The 16,397-nt window shown below is 42.2% G+C and overlaps 2 protein-coding genes across 4 annotated transcripts; one reads left to right on the forward strand and one right to left on the reverse strand.

Moving 5' to 3' along the window:
- The first annotated feature begins 1,285 nt into the window (after positions 1-1,285).
- Positions 1,286-3,655, forward strand: elof1 (elongation factor 1). 3 transcript variants are annotated; one of them, XM_023791932.2, is made up of 5 exons: positions 1,286-1,395; positions 1,746-1,870; positions 2,298-2,425; positions 2,502-2,572; positions 2,962-3,655. In XM_023791932.2, exons 3-5 carry the CDS (start codon positions 2,310-2,312, stop codon positions 3,024-3,026), a joined length of 252 nt encoding a protein of 83 aa, XP_023647700.1. In that variant the 5' UTR covers positions 1,286-1,395; positions 1,746-1,870; positions 2,298-2,309; the 3' UTR covers positions 3,027-3,655. The 3 variants fall into 3 exon arrangements, with proteins under 3 accessions (XP_023647700.1, XP_023647702.1, XP_023647701.1); XM_023791934.2 differs by lacking the exon at positions 1,746-1,870 and having other exon boundaries at positions 1,298-1,395; XM_023791933.2 differs by lacking the exon at positions 1,286-1,395 and having other exon boundaries at positions 1,727-1,870.
- A 421-nt stretch (positions 3,656-4,076) lies between these two features.
- LOC111833552 (calponin-1-like) lies at positions 4,077-16,264 on the reverse strand. Its single transcript, XM_023791930.2, has 7 exons — positions 15,709-16,264; positions 13,034-13,155; positions 11,989-12,055; positions 10,801-10,938; positions 10,536-10,652; positions 6,913-7,059; positions 4,077-6,117 (listed from the first exon to the last, which is right to left on the reverse strand). The coding sequence occupies exons 1-7, from the start codon at positions 15,766-15,768 to the stop codon at positions 5,872-5,874; spliced, it is 897 nt and encodes a 298-aa protein (XP_023647698.1). The 5' UTR covers positions 15,769-16,264; the 3' UTR covers positions 4,077-5,871.
- Between the last annotated feature and the right edge of the window lie 133 nt (positions 16,265-16,397).

Here is a 16,397-nt window from a genome sequence, read left to right on the forward strand (position 1 = left end):
AAATACACAAAATTGGGTTTTGGGGCCCAGGATTTCTAAGTATGCTCCTGTATAGCTTACATTACGTAGAGTGAACTTTGCCTCTTGTACTACAGAACAAAAAGCCTCCCTGATATAGAATAAAGTGCTGTTTCAGCAGATCAGCTCACAGCATAATGAACAAACAGTTAAGGTTTGTCTATCATTCCATCCTACCTGTGGAGATACTGCACATGCACACAACAGAAATTCAACTTCACTCTCATTTCCAGCTCTTTTCAAGCTATAAATTCCTACTAATTATGCATGGGTTTTTAGCCCAGCTTTATGATGTTGAGTTCTCATTTAAATAAATTTATACCAAGCCAGCCAAATTAGGAAATGTCACAATTGATGAAATGTGTCCGGATAGGAAAACATAAAATCAGTAGTATTTTTGCTTTACAATTTTGTTATCATTGTTGACACACCACAGTGCACAACAACGAAATGTGTCCTCTGCATTTAACCCATATGTGACCTGGTGACATAGCAGGGGGCAGCTAATTCAGCGCCCAGGGAGCAGGGTTTGGGGGGTGGTACCTTGCTCAGGGTATCTCAATGGTACCTTGCTGGGTGGGGATTCAAATCTGCAATCTTTAAATTACAAGTGTGCTTCCCTAACAATTAAGCCACCACTGGCCATTTTGTGCTAGGATACTTTAAACAGGGAATATGATGTGCTCCACAATGAGAGGGAATTGACCACTGGTGCAATCAAATATGTCCATGTAGATTTATGTTGATAGCATTTTCTTAGTCATTAACAAACTTCGATAGATATAACTATCATTTAATACTGAAAATTCCAACAAGTTAGGGCAACTCGATGGAACATTTTAAACCTGCCGCCTACGTTGAGAACCATCGATGGCAGTTAAAACGAATCAAAGCGTTATGTATATAAAATTCTATTAATCAGTACTTTTCTAACTTTGTATGATTGTGTAAGTAACAAATAATACTAGAAACTTGAATAAACGCACTGATGTTCCTAATGATCATTTATAGCAGGGTGACACGCATCGGGGGTGACACTCACGCAAGAAATCTTACGGCAAATCTGTATTATTCCATTATAAACTTAGGTACATCAATAGCGTTGGGGTAGTTTGCAAACCCTACGTACTATTTACAAGGTAATAAAATTGTTACATACATTTACTGTTACATACATTCCGCCGAGTTCATAGCTGGCCCGAGTTATACAGAGTTAATAGGCACCTACAAGCCAATCAGAAAATAGCATCTGTTGTTTCCGGGAAAATTCCTAAATAAGTTACATGGGATCACGCTGCAAGCGCGTTAATATATGGATGCGCACGAAGATGGAGTGCGGGAAAGGTGGAAGTGGCTGAGGAATATCCAACGAATGCGGTAAGCAGGGCTCTCGGTTCTCATGCAATCACCGTAAGACACACGTTTCGCCCCTAATGTAATCTCACACCAAACTTTTGATGAAACTTGAGAGCCTTGCATTTAAATAAGTGGGACTTCTCTCAAATTGAAAAAGTAACACCAGCCAGCTGACCAAAGTTGACAACCCTGCCATAGGATATCTTGTGCAAGTCATCTTGTTGAGGAAGCCAGGCTTGAAATGTTCTCTATGGGCCAGCATGTTTGTTAATCACCAAGCATAATGTGGACATAAACGTCACAACTTCGCTGATTTTATACTGAAAGATAATAAATGTAATAATAAGTAGGCCATTGCTGTTACACGCCAGCCCAACAGGTGGCGCTTTACGAGTAAAGACCACCTCAACATCCTGAAATTTACAGAGGAGGAAGAACAGGGAGCAATCTTTGCAGGAGGTCAAGCTAGCTAGCTAGCTGGTTGTTTTTGGAGAAGGTAAACAAAAATAAACATGCTTATGTTCTTATTAGAGAATCTTTGGTGGGTTGATTTCGTAGCCGTATTTCGGTAACATACTTCAGTGTTAAACCGGTAGCTGAATGTTGCTCAGTTTAGTTAGCTCAGGTAAATGCATTGTTTGGTCCAACTTGCCATGTGTTGATCACTGTTGTGCGTTAGAGATGCTTCGATTTAAAGAACTGTAAAATAACTACTAAATATTGTAGAAATATTGCAATTTTTTTTTACTTGTCTCAGCTAGCTACCTCGATAGTACTTTGTGTGGTATTTTAATAGGAACATTAACCTGCCATTCATTGTAACTAATCTGCTTGCTCTGACCTCCTTTAGGTCGTTTACATATATATGCAGTTTCCTGTAATCCGGCATCTGGTTACATGTTATTTAAATATCTATTCTGCAGCTAATTCAGAAAATGGGCCGTCGCAAATCAAAGCGGAAGCCCCCTCCGAAGAAGAAAATGACCGGCAACTTGGACACCCAGTTTACCTGTCCGTTTTGTAACCACGAGAAATCTTGCGATGTGAAGATGTAGGTGGAAAATGACGTATACATGGCCATATTACATGTTGATTTGTCAAGGTGTTTCACTGACTTCTCTCCCCAGGGAAAGGAGCCGGAATACGGGCATAATCTCTTGCACGGTTTGCTTGGAGGAGTTCCAGACTCCGATAACATGTATCCTTCTCAATACCGGCGTAAAAGCGGGTTTTAATTATGTGTTTAAAGGCAAAGCTTCAGCGGATGTCCCATTTATTAACGTTTTAGCACGTGATCGCTTAGTAGGCGTTTTTAATCTGATTTGCAATAACCATTTTTTCTTTCACTAAAGTAGTTCAAGTGCCTTGCTTTTATGAAAGTGCAGGGACCCTCCTTGGCTTATACCACCTAGATGACGCTTGCATCCTATGTTGCTTGCCAGACTATATTATGAGTAGGGGAATGACTTATTTGCATTATGTCTTGACTGGGGTAACAAGCAGTCCTATATCAAGTTGGTTAAAACTGCTAAGGATTATGTCTGTGTGAAACCCTTTGCTTTCAGTTTCCTTAACATACCTCTGCAGACCTTTCAGAACCAGTGGATGTCTATAGTGATTGGATAGATGCCTGTGAAGCAGCCAATCAGTAACTGCTTGTGGCATCAGTGGGTATGGGCAGAGGAGCAATGGTCAAGAATGCACAGGTCACAGTCATTCAACCAGTATCACTGAAAGTATGCATACATGTAACAGCATGACTAGGTGGGTAGGACTGACAGGCAGGAAAGATCCCTCGATAGACATCCCAGTTAAAATAAAGTAGCTGTTATAAAGGGATTATCATAGCACGTGCAGTTTTTAATTTCTTTCCTTAAACATATGGTGCGCTCTGCTGTTTCTTTCCAAATCTAGGTCTTGGAGCTACTTAAGGCGGGTGCATGTGTGCTCATATGTCAAAGTCAGGATATTCTTACTAAAATGGAGCCCCTGACTTCTGGGTGTGTCCTTCCTGCTTCCTCATTTGGCGTTTTTGGTTGTGATGAGTCTCAATGTTTACTTAACAGACCTAAATTATCCTGATCCACTTACTGAAGTCTTAAAAGTAACAGTTCAATCGTTTATGATTGTGAAACCAGCCTCTTGTATTAAACTAGTTGTGGGGTGGGGGGTAACTTGTAGGGTGTAATTATTTTTGTTTTATTCCATGAAACTGAACATCAGTAGTTTTTGAAATACTTTTTTTTTTATGTTCCAATAAACCTGATTTTGCTGATTTAAATCCAGACCAGTTTAATGACTTGATGTCACGTGCAGATTATTCTATGATTAAGCACTTTGCCATCTAGTAAATCGTTACTTGTTTTGGTACTCAGTATTACTCAGTATTGCGATGGGAAAATTGGTCATCTTAAATCCTTTAGCCGTCCTTTTGCTTATGAACATGATATGGTAATGTATTTTCTTTATCCAATTTGGGTGCATAGTGTGCTACATTACCTGGTTGTGCAACCTGTCCCCCCCCCCCCCCCCCCCCCCGCAGTGATTCATGTCACACCCCAACCACTGCTCCTTCCCTTGGGTGCCTGTTACTTCAGGTAGTTGTTGGTTTCTCTTGCCACAAGTTTGTCGTTGCTGTACAGTGAGGAAAATGGTCAGACAGTAATTGCTTACATTCGTAAAGAAGCAACGGGAGGGGGGGGACTGCTTCATACTGTGTTTATTAACAAGGTACAATTTGAAGTTCTTATGAAGTATACTGGGTACTGAGGCTATTACAATTTTCTGTATTGTAGCTTTTGGTCTTCCTGCCCAATGTCTTCTATTTCAGTTTTAAACTAACTGCAGCACACGTTACAAAACACTTTCTCTCTCCCTCCACGGTTAAGATGACATGCATCAGAACAGTTCTGAGAGCCCAATCCCCGCTTCAGGCCAGGCAGACTCGCTCCTGACCAGCAGTCCTGCAGGAAGCTCACACATGGACCACTTTTGGCCCTGAGACCGGAGCTGCTCTGACTAGCGATGGAAACCCTCAGTGTATCTTCCTTCCCCAGCACACTTACAATACATAACAACTTGTCCCCATCAATTAACTTCAATATTAAAACCTATAATAATGAAAAGTGCATTAATACTTCTCCTGTAATTTAAAAACAAACATATTCTTTTGTTAGACTCACGTTTGACATTGTGTCCCTATGCATTGATTATACGTTGCACTCCTAAAGAAGGGTGTGATAAGTGCCCCCCCCCCTTCTTGAGATATAAAAACATCTCAAAGGCTTGGTGACCATACCTAAATCCACCTTAAATATAGACTTGAGCTATAAAAATTAATTTGGTAATTGTGTATCTTTTCTGATTAATCAATGCAACACATTTTAAATGACTGTATAAATTAGGTGTCAAACATGCAAGATCCTCAAAGATTTGTACTATCAGTCAGCTTTTTACAGCCACTGTATATTTAAATAACAGCTGAGGCGAGATATCAGTTTTAACATCTGATGGTATATTGTGCGGCAGTCGCAAGGAGTTATTGATTTCCTTTCAGCGCATAAATCGTACTGACAATTGAGTAATGTTGCGAAACACTAGATGGCAGGCTAACACAGTGATTTGAAGATACGCCGTCACACCTCATTCTAAGCATGTCTGGAAAAAAGGAGTTTAAAACAAAGGAAATTATGGTGTGTGTGTGTGTGTGTGCTCTATTAGTGGTTGGTAGTGCTATTAAGTCAGTCTGGTAATACTTCTTGCTAATAAACAGTTTTTGCTTTGAAATGTTGAGCAAAAAGTACATCCTTCTGCAACCGAGAACAAAAAGCTTTTAGATCCAAAAGCATGGGCGCCAGTAATGATAGGCTCCTCTTATGGTTTATGGTCGTTCATCCTCCAAGCAGGTAGACAGTGTCTGGGGTCCTTTTTGCCCCCGAACTCAAGATGTTAGCATTAGCATTTCTTTTGGGGGCACGCGTCTCCTGATCTCAGTGTCTGCGGCTATCCCCTCCGGCTGCTCGTTCCTTTGTGCGCCGCGGCCGAAGGAGGGGACCCGGGGCTGCATTCACAGGCAGGGCCAGATGGGCTATTATTCAGCGCTGGAATCTGGCAGCCGTCTAAGTCTTTCAGGGCTTTTCACGTTCGGTGGGAAGGGAACGGCATCTTTGGCAGCGAAATTCAACAAAAACAGCAATAATAAATAGAAATAAAGCCAAGGCTTTAAATAAAAGGGGTAAAATGGAAAGAAGAGCTGCCCTTGTGGCAGTTGGTTGTAAAACGGTATATTCAGAAAAGCAGGGTGCAGGAGCCAACATAAGATGAGCTAAAGCGGAGGAGTTCAAATGCAATCTCATGAAAACCAAGAAGCTTAAAATAACACCAGTGAAACAAACTGTACGCTACGTGCTGGAGAAAAGGATTTATAAATACCTAAGGATTTAGCATTTAGCCTTAACCGACATGGGCGGGAACGATGATGACGCCGGTTTATGGCTCCTAGTAGTTGTCGTAGCCGTCATGACCATACATCTCCCCGCCTTCTCCATTGTTGATGTAGCTGCCTGGAGTGACGCAGTACTTTGGGTCGTAGACCTGCCGGGGCAGGCCATACACGCTCATGCCTGTTTGGGAGGCCACTTTGTTGGTTCCCATCTGCAGGGAGATGGTGGCGGTGTCACATGACTCGAGATCCATCTTCTTGTCGATGATCTGCCGCTTTGTGCCAGGTGCGGTCATGCCGGCCTGGGGAAGGGGCAGAGTTGGCGTGTTGGCACGGCACAGAGTTTCCAGACATAAATTATTTATGGTTTGTTGGCCTCGCTGCAACCAGACACTGAAATTAAGGTATGCGGCAGGATAGTTGGTGCCATGGTGACAGAGGGAGTACAGCTATTGGCTCGTACTTCAAGGGCAGCGGGTGGAAATCCCAAAATTGCTCTGTGTACGCAATTATCTTTTTCCAAAGATATGCAGTTAGGGTAAATGGTATTAGTATGAGTCCCTGGAATTTAATGTATGGCTGGGATGTCAATCCTGGGGGGCCGGAGCCCCATGTAGCTTAGTTTTTTCCCTGCCCCACCACAAATGATTCAGCTCAACAGCTGTGTGGGAATTAGCACAAGGAGGCGCAAGGAGTTGAAGCAGGTGTGGTAGATGAGGGGAAACCCGAAAGTGTGTAGGGATCTGGCCCCCCAGGACTGGAGTTTGACACCCCTGATCTAGGATGTTCACCTGCCTTGTGGCCTGTGCTACCTGGGAGGCTGCATGCCCTCCCCCCAATGACCCTTTGGCGGATAAACAGTTGAAGGATGGATGGATGGATGGATGGATGGAGAGTGAAAGCATGTTACTGAGAACCAAAGATGTTAAAAATTATTGTAACATCTTGAAAACATAACAGAATTAACTGAACTCTTAATTGCTAACCAGTGCAGGTGAATGAAATCTATCTTATAAGTGAAGTTTTCTAACATTTTTAAAGAGAAAGATAAGGAGCTAACAGATACAGGCACTTTTCCCATGAGCTCCCATCCCCACCTGACTGGCTCCCTTATTGGTGCCCATCTGCAGACTGATGGTGGATTGGTCCACTGGCTTCTCCATGCCGGCCTTGGGGTCATAGAGGTGACGCCTCGTGCCGTATGATGTCATCCCTTTCTGGCTGGCAAACTTGTTGGTCCCCATCTGAAATAAAACATCATGAAATAGACAAGCTTACTTGAGCAGAAACTTTGGAAACTGGCTAAAAACTCCCGACTTTAAGCGTGTTTATATGTTCCAGGTGTTGTACTCCATTGCTGGTTCAAGTATTAAGGTCGATGAAGTTCTTTATGAAACATCTATGAACGTATAGGGGGGGCAAAGTAAACACCAAGCAATATATCAATATTGAGGATATAATAGGCTGTATGGCCACTGTTTGCCTTCAAAATAGCTTCATTCCTTCTTGGAATGCCATCATACAGGTGTGTGTAGTGGGGTATTGGACCATTCTTCAAGAAGAAAGCCTATAATTGGTGGAAATCTGCTTCAGAATTTCACATAAACATTGAAGGATGTTTGGGATTTATGCTTCAGGAAGCCGTGGGAAGTTTAGGGTTCATCCTGGTGTTTGCCTTTGTGTATAGCGTCATTATCATCCTGTAGTATGGGAGGCTCACGAGGGAACAGCGTTTGCAGCGTAAGGTGCACCAGCTCCTGTAAAACGGCCCCACTCTTTGGCTTTGTGTTCCTCCTGAAAGAGAGCTGTACGCACCAACAGCCACTGTGGGCCCAAGGCGTCCTTTGGATATCACCAAACATCAGCCCATGCGGACGGAGAAGAAAGCGTGAATAGTGGTCATGTTACTTTCCCCTTGGCTCTGGGGTTCAGGTTCTATGCTTCTTATACCAGGCATGTGGGGATTGTTACCTGCCCCGGGGTGCTGATTGTCAGTCCTCTTTTACAGCTGATAATTACCTATAATTGACTTTCGACCTAACTGCGATTTAATTACTTTCATATTGTATTTTGTCCATCCCCTATTAGGGGTGGCACAGTTAATTGTAAAATATCCTAAATTTCAGGGTTATCTTTATTATTTTTGGTTTCAAAATATAGCGCTACAAAGGAAAAAAAAGTTAAATAATTTTATCAACTGCACTGTATGCACCCTGTTCGATATTACACGGTCAACTGTAAGTGGAAGTAGTGCAATGTGGAAGGTCCCTTAGTAAATGTCGCCAACGCTCTGTTGACTCAATAATTGCAGAGTTCCAAACTTCCTCAGGCATAAACTCCAGCACAAGAACTGTGCGCCAAGAGTTTCATGAAATGGGCTTTCATGGCCGAGCAGCTGCATGCAAGCCTCCCATCACTAAGCGCAGTGCCAAGTGTCGGATGCAGTAATGTAAAGCACGCCGCCACTGGACTCTGGAGCAGTGGAAACATGTTCTGTGGAGTGACGAATCACACTTCTCTGTGTGGCAGCCTGATGGACGAGTCTGGGTTTGGCGGATGCCAGGAGAAAATTACCTGCCCGACTGCATTGTGTCACCTGTAAAATTTGGTGGAGGAGGGATAATGGTATGGATTTATTTTGCAGGGGTTGGGCTAGGTCTCATTTCCAGTGAAGGAAACTTTGAATGCTCTAGTCTACCAAGATATTTTGCATAACTCTATGCCTCCAACTTTGTAGGAACAGTTTGGGGAAGGCCCTTTTCAGTTCCAGCATGACTGTGCCCCAGTGCACAAAGCAAGGTCCATAAAGACATGGTTGGGTGAGTTTGGTGTGGAAGAACTTGACTGGCTCACACAGAGCCCTGACCTCAACCCCATCAAACACCTTTGGGATGAATTAGAACGGACATCACAAGCCAGTCCTTCACGTCCAACATCAGTGCCTGACCTCACAAATGCTCTTCTGGATGAATGGGCAAAAATTCCCACAGACACACTCCAAAATCTCGTGGAAAGCCTTCCCAGAAGAGTGGCAGCTGTTACAGCTGCAAAGGGGGGCGCCAACTCCCAACTGATACCTATGGATTTAGAATGGGGTGTCATAAAAGTTCCTGTGGGTGTAATGGTCAGGTGTTCTGATACTTCTGTCCAAATAGTGTGTGTTATTGTTTTTTTGAACATCTGTTGGTCCTGTAGAAATTATGCCTATTTGAAACTATGATTGACTTCATGTGTCTTTAAAAAAATCCAATTATTATTTGTAAAAATAAAATCCAGCATCTGGACCTGCTCTTCTAAATTAACACTGATATCATCAAACCATTTACAGTATCTGCAAGTTTTTGTTCAGTATAGTCAATCCAAGTTATGGTGAAGAAACGTTGGCACGTTCACATTTTCTGTGCTCAGTCTTGATCTCTTCCTGGACAGCATATGGCCATAGTCCTGACGTTCTTGCCTGCCTTGCATTGGTCATTCACTGCAACAGTCCAGATAGATCTGTACCCTTAGTCTAGTGCTGGAAGGACTGGTGCTTCTCATTATAAATTCTGGCACTATTTTTGGAGGTCCTTACTGGTACCAGTGGTGCTGCCTTCTGCATGCATGCATTCACTGTCTAATCGTAATTCTCAGTAAAGTTCCCTTTAAAACATGGATCCACTATCTTCCCTCTTCCAGGTCTTGTCTAACCCTTTCCTTCGGTTGTTTGGAGAGCATGCTGCCATTCGCACCAGGACTGAGTACCTAATTGTTGGTGTGTTCAAGCACTGGCTTAACGGAGGACAGTGAGGCCAGGACTTTGAAGTGACAGTGAAATCGTGGTGACTTCCGAGGAGTTTATTTAGGTCTTTAAGGGCTCTAATTCCATTGTCTTTAGGCATGACATGAGATGCCATGCGTTACATTCTGCTGCAAATTCTCAATAGATGGCCTACAGAGCCCATTTCAAATGCCGATCCCCAACTGGTCACCATATCTTGGATCAATGAATGCTAAGGGATCTTCAACTCTGCTTGCTTTTTGTAATTCCCTTCTCTTCCTCCACCACGTGTCGGCATGCGACACAGACATAAGATCCCACACTTTGCGTCCTGAAGATTTTGGAGATTGCTAAGTTTAAATTGTGGCTAATACAAGGAAACCGAACACGAGGGAAATTTTCAAAGGCTTTTCTCATGCTGATGCCATTATCAGGAAAGATGACTGACACCCTGTTTCTCTCTCTTCTTTTCTGTCTATCATCTCAGCAGTACTGTCTGCTGTGTGGTTATTGTGGAAAAACTGTTTTTAAGGCTGTAAGATTTAATTTGCCATTCAGATGATACGTAATAAACAGCGAAGCTTATGAAGGATTCTCCACCACTATTGCTGGTCCACAGATGTGTTGTTACGCCAAAACCATTTGCCCTCCTTCATTTTATCTCCACACCAGCTCTCAGCTCCATTTACATTTTTGGGATTTCATTTCTGGAAAAGTATGTTCTCCCTGGAACCTGGTACTGGGGCACTGCTTTTTTCATCAAATGAAGGAAACCAGGTTTTTCCAAAATCTGAAACGGCATAGTATTTGCTGGTATGAGGAGCAAATATTTCTGATGAGGAGGCATATTGTTGTACAGGTAGCTTTAGGCTTGAGTGTAACAAAAAATATACAATTAGCAGAATTATTATGAAATACTTAAATATAGTAATTTAATAGTTTATGATAAGGCTGTGTCACCTGTAGCCCGATTATGTTGCATCCATCTTTCAGCTTCTGGGGGTTGAAGTGTCTCTGCTGTTTCTCAGCATACTTCACGCCGATGTCCTGCTTGGTGTGGTATCCTTTAGTCTTTGCCTAGAAATGAAAGTGAGGAATTATGGCTGTGGACTCTAGAAGTTCAGGGACAAACTCCTACAGTGAGATAAACACGCTGGAGATGTAACAGTGCGCTCCAGATAAATAGTGGCAATCATTGTTTCATTTTCATAAATGCTGCACTCACCAGTCCAGCCAGGGCGATCAGTGTGCTCTGGACCTGAGTGTGGTTGACGTTCTCAAACAAATCATTGGCTTCAAAGATGTCATGTGGCTTCAGGCCATAGTCTGTGATGGCTCTGACGAAATTGCCAATATTCTCCAGCTCAATGGTAAATATGAAGCATAAAAATGATACAAAGTGATAAATCAGTAAAACATGCAACGCTATGCAAAAGTATTAGGCGACGTGAAGGAAGTTAAATGATGTTGGCGTAAAAGTATGATATCATGTCTGTCAAAGTATGTTAGCTTAGCTATTTTCAAAACCTTCCCTAAAGTTCAACCCTGTATTTGCAGCGACCGTCCAATATACCCATGGATTGTTTGCCTCGGGCATTAGCACGACACGTTTCACTAATCAACACCTCATTGAGTTGTAGCCAAGCAACAAGATATAAGTAACGAAGTAAAGAAGAAGAAATTCTTTATGTTACTTTTAATGTGCCTATTTAATGTTTAATTTAATGTTTAAATTGTTTTTTCCCTAAACAAAAATATACTTACTACCAAGATAAATAGCTTTAAACATTTTCTTTGATTGCCTAAGACTTTTGCACAGTGCATTGGGAAACATACCTATATTAATCATGTAGAACAACTCATAATTCAAATATGTAATATAGTAATCAACATAACTATTTCTACTGTAAAGTGACACAAAACACTCTACTATAGACCTGACCTAGAGACTCCCTGTCCCTCCCAACATTGTGCAAAATATAATTTTATATATAATATTTATAGCAATGCATGTGTGGGAACAGAAACTCCAGATGTCTGCATGTGTATAGTATCTCGAAGACACAGTCTGCTCACTCCTCAACAGGGAGTTCCTGGGAATTAATCCATTCCTTCAGTTTACGTAATTATTTGAGCAATAAAATGGGTGAGGGGGGTGGGCAGGGGGAGTTTTATTTTCCCCCAAATTGCCAAGGACAGCCAGTCATTTTTCAGAGGAAGCCAGTATATACACATATACTGGGATGGACTCAATTTAACAATCTGATTGTGACAGGGAATGTAAATATATGCATCTTCCAAGCCAAGAGTATGACCTCAGCTGCAGGTCCGAGGGAAGCCTTTATGGACCGGCACTAAAACGGCGATGGTGTCGCTTTCCCGCCGCACTTCCACATCCGCACTGGGCAGCTACCTGGTACCAGCTCTGCCAGGAGGTGTTGATTTTTTTCACAGAGCCAGGGTGGAGCTTTTTGATCAGCCTAGCAGACAACAGAACAGCACAAGAAAAATACTTCATAAGGGCCAATTATCATTATTATTATTAGATATCAATAAAATAACACTCTTGGGTACTTGGACGCCAGAGATGTCAAAGATGGAAAGATAAAAGCTTCAGTTTCTGGGGTCAGTGACAAAACTGTCTTTTCTCTGTCATACATTGTAATAAGGAGGTAATATTTTAGAATTTAAGTTTAAACTCGGTGTAAAACACAAACCTATCATGCACAGCAATTAGTATCAAACACTGAAATATATCATAATAATTTAAACATAAACTTCGCCGCTTCATATCCCCCAGCGTGAACGAGCGGGTCCTTGTACAGCGCGGATTGGCTGCAGGACCGGATGGCTGTTTGTCTATGCTGGACGACCTCCACCTCCCCATTCCCCTCCCCTGTTGCAAGTCTCGACTTAGTGTTGTGAGCTGTGGTGACTATGTGCTTATTGCTGAGGTGTTTTTTTTTCTGTTCCTATATTGTACTCCCTACTGGAGTACAGTCTGGGGGCTGTTTTTTTTATTCACCTCCACTCTCCTCACGTAATCTTGTTTCTCTGAGTTTTCCTACAGTCCCCTGTCTTCCTGACCTGTCTGCCCCCCTATAATGTTTGTGTATGTGTGGTCGGGTTGATGGCCTGCTTTTCCCTGGTACTTGTGACTAGTGACATGGTGAATTGCAACAGCAATAAAGGGAATCAATCAATCAATCAATCAATAAAACTAATATGTCAAAAAAACCACATACAACAAAACTGGGTAAATAGAACTTTGTCCAAAGGACAGGCAATTCAACCTTCAGTTTGTTGAGATCGTCACCGATTTCATTTTATCCCATGAAATTCCCACAATAATATGCGGAATTCTCATGGAATTATATGGAGTTCTGGGTGATTCTGCATCCCAAACAAACAGTTCTGATGACCTCATGATGACTCAATCCTGTCCAGCATTCACTCACTCGCACAGGATGACCCCGTCCTTCAGTCCCTCCATGAAATTTTCAGGGATCCTGCGGCCGGTAACTTCCTGGATCCAAATCCGTAACTCTTCCTCCTTCTGCGAGTCATACTTCTGGGCCAGCTGGGATTAGAAGATAACAGGTCACATGTAGGAGTCAAGCAGGCTGGGTACATTAATGTGGTTTTCTACTATACCGATTCATTAACTCTCCTCCAAGTTGGAACTCATCCATGATATCTGGGAAGTCCGACTCTTGGAATCTTTGAATATCCATTTAAAATTTGTCCCACAAAACCACATGCCCATCACCGGTGGAAGTGTGACATAATGTGTCACGTGTGAAGCTCTGCTTCAGTGGTCTGTCTTTCAGGAGGACCAACAGACGTTCAATCTGCACAGGGTCCTGTTGCATGCAAATGCTGATACAGAACATCATAAAAAAATGGCCAAATTAAACTGCCTAATCTATATTTTACTTGAACAACTATTATGTCATTACATATTTCTGTAATCCTGTTCCAGATCACCATGTGGACTGCAGATTTTATGCCTGTATGATTCATCAATCAGTCCAAAGTACCGTTAATAATTATCATGTTTTTTTTAAGAAAAAAACCATCAGCGGTATTTTATCCACAGCCTTGCAGGACCCTGATATGAGTTGTAAATGTACAGTGAGATTCATTACTATTGTATAATTTCAGTGTCAACAACTAATGTTCTTTGCTGAAGTCAGACTGATTAACTGTTCTGTTGTGTTTCCGTGTTTGTAAGAAGGCAGTCGCCATATTTTAAATTCCCTGACAGTGGGATATCTTTCGCTCACCCCCTAGTCCTGTTCAGAATTCCCGTTTTCCCTGACACAGAATGAGGGGAGCCAACACAAACTGGTATTTCATCGCCGTTTGGGCCAACACACCAAACAGGGCAGAAACGACCCTGTCTGCCTTGCTGCTGGTCTCCTTCCCACGTTCCTGGCTACTTTTGGGGTCTGCCCTTTGGCAAGGGCACCACCGTCATGCACTGTACGCTGGCAAACCAAACAGCCCAACGCTGAAGGAAGGCCAACCAGCTGACGGATTCTGCCAAAAAAAATTATTTTTGTTTTGGTCTTGCCACTAAGAATTAGATCAGAATCTCATTTCCATAGCCAGTGAGCCAGAAAGGATTTCTGGACTGGAATAAATTCTGGACTAAATTCAAGATAAAGCAATATAATTAAGGGAAAAAAACCTAGAAAATTCTTAAAGAACTAGCAGCATCATTTCAGCTACATGCAAGCAATGCCAATCATATTTTCTCAACATCACTACATTTAATTGTATAATATCCAACCTACAATAAATTGTTTACTGAAGATATGATTTTGAAAATCCTGGAAAGTCCATAAAAGGAGTCGGTAAAGAAGTTAGAGGAGGCTGAGATACCTGTCTGTCTGTCTGCGAAACATTCCCTCCGCTGAGAGGGTCCCGAGGAACGCACGGCCAAACACGTAAATACAGTACAGAATAAACACTGTCATGGTCACAGCTGAATAAACGGGGAATAAATCTAATGACTTAATCACAGAACATGAATACCAAAAATGTTCCATTCCCAGCTGCGCTGTTCTGGATTTCTGGGCCTGCAAAACTCAACGATGAAGACACTTTAAAGAAAGTTTTTCTTTCTGCTGAATATTTATGTGCTTTGGAAGGGAATGAGGTCCCCTGGCCACAGTCTGCGCTGTCCTACAGAGAAGTATAATATTTACCTGTGTAATTGGTCACCTAGCAAATAAAGCGGCCACCTGTGCTTGATTTCGTCAGGTATATTTATAGCACGTATTTGTACTGCATGTGCTTGAAGGCGTCTTTGTTTTTTGCAGAAAACTCTAGAGTCAAAGTTTGTGCTAATTCAACCGCAATCCCAAGAGTCTGGCAGACAGGTGTGCTGAGACCTTCTGAGTGGCACTTCTGTGATGTCGCTCCTATTTCATTGCTGAAAACTAAAGAGAAGATCACTGTGTCTTATGCTGGATAAAACCTCAAAGTGATTTCCTGACTCGACAGTCAGAGACTCGAGACTGGTCCTTAACAGACTGACAACTTATGCAAGTCACTGTCATTTTTCAGTGGGTAGCGCTGTTGGTCAAGGGTTCGAATCCCACCTATGGGCTTTACAGTTCCTTACCTTGTTGGGCAGCATCCTTTCCAGAGTCTCCCCCAGTCCTATGCCCTGTGCTACATGGGATTGCCCATGTAGCATATACTGTAAATATATAAATTAACATCTCTGCGAGGCTGAGATCAGAGTTGAAAGACCCTGTGTTGACAATCAATGAGCTTGGCAACAAAGCCATGTGTGGTACTGTGCAGACCAGTGTTACCTCAGCTATACATTACCTATAAAATGACAGACAAGGGAAATGAAGAACGAAACGCCACAAGCTCCACACTAAGAGTGGTTATATAAATACACGCACGTGTATGTGCAATTATGCTCACGTAAACCGAGACCGAACAAATACATAAAATGACAGGTAATAGGCGACGTTGTCAGCTATTTATACCGCACCAAAAATACTGAAAAATAATGATAAAAAGTATCATTAAAAGCAGAACACACCGACTTCTACCGCTACGTAAATGCACCTTGCTGATTTAAATGGACTGATATTGCACAAAATAGTACCTTATTCTTGACTTCAGCTGACAGTCCGAAAGTCGGTCCCTTGCTGAAATGGGTCGCCATCGTTTCTTAAGTTCACAGTCGATTTAACGTGTTAATTAAAATATTAAATAATGCCACATAAATATATATCTCCGCTTCGAGATACGTGCAGTTCAGGGGGAAGTCATATGGCCATCGATGGAAAGTACAGTGATGATATTGTTTTTTCTTCCCTCCTCGCCTTTTTTCTTTCTTTTTTGCTCTCCCTGGAGAAAGACTGGACCGGTTCAGCAGAACTTTACTCAATCTTTTTTAAACTCTTCCCATCTGTGCGTGTCCGCAGCGTGTCGCCATTGGCTGGGCCCCCCGTCCAATCAGGACGATGTCTCAGTGTCTCGGTGATGTCACCCACATGGCATTAAGCTCCGGCCGTCTCAGTTTTTCCAGATAGAGATGAATCTGAAGATGCTTAACAACTGTCATAATTATGTTTACACTTTGTGTGCATTTACATAAACACCAAAGCATACAGAAAACGTATTTAACGTATACGTCTTTAGAAAGCTAAATGCGCTTGACATTTTCAATACATTACAGTTCAGTCTCTGGTTGAATGGACTGCCAAAATAATGTAATACGTAAAAGTAAGCACAACATAAGGGATGTTACGTTAAGCATTCTTGTTCAAACCTATATATTGTATTCTAATA

Source organism: Paramormyrops kingsleyae, chromosome 5, assembly GCF_048594095.1.
Source record: "Paramormyrops kingsleyae isolate MSU_618 chromosome 5, PKINGS_0.4, whole genome shotgun sequence".
In the NCBI taxonomy this organism is placed as follows: domain Eukaryota; kingdom Metazoa; phylum Chordata; class Actinopteri; order Osteoglossiformes; family Mormyridae; genus Paramormyrops; species Paramormyrops kingsleyae.

Bases quoted from the DNA above. Each gene is read 5' to 3' on its own strand.
- elof1 (XM_023791932.2), top strand. From the start codon at position 2,310: ATGGGCCGTCGCAAATCAAAGCGGAAGCCCCCTCCGAAGAAGAAAATG. The intron at 2,426-2,501 runs GTAGGTGGAAAA...TTCTCTCCCCAG, and splicing joins AAATCTTGCGATGTGAAGAT to GGAAAGGAGCCGGAATACGG. The intron at 2,573-2,961 runs GTATCCTTCTCA...ATACCTCTGCAG, and splicing joins GTTCCAGACTCCGATAACAT to ACCTTTCAGAACCAGTGGAT.
- LOC111833552 (XM_023791930.2), bottom strand. From the start codon at position 15,768: ATGGCGACCCATTTCAGCAAGGGACCGACTTTCGGACTGTCAGCTGAA. The intron at 13,156-15,708 runs GTACTATTTTGT...TTCTAATCCCAG, and splicing joins CAGCTGAAGTCAAGAATAAG to CTGGCCCAGAAGTATGACTC. The intron at 7,060-10,535 runs GTGACACAGCCT...GTTTTATTTCAG, and splicing joins GCAACATAATCGGGCTACAG to ATGGGGACCAACAAGTTTGC.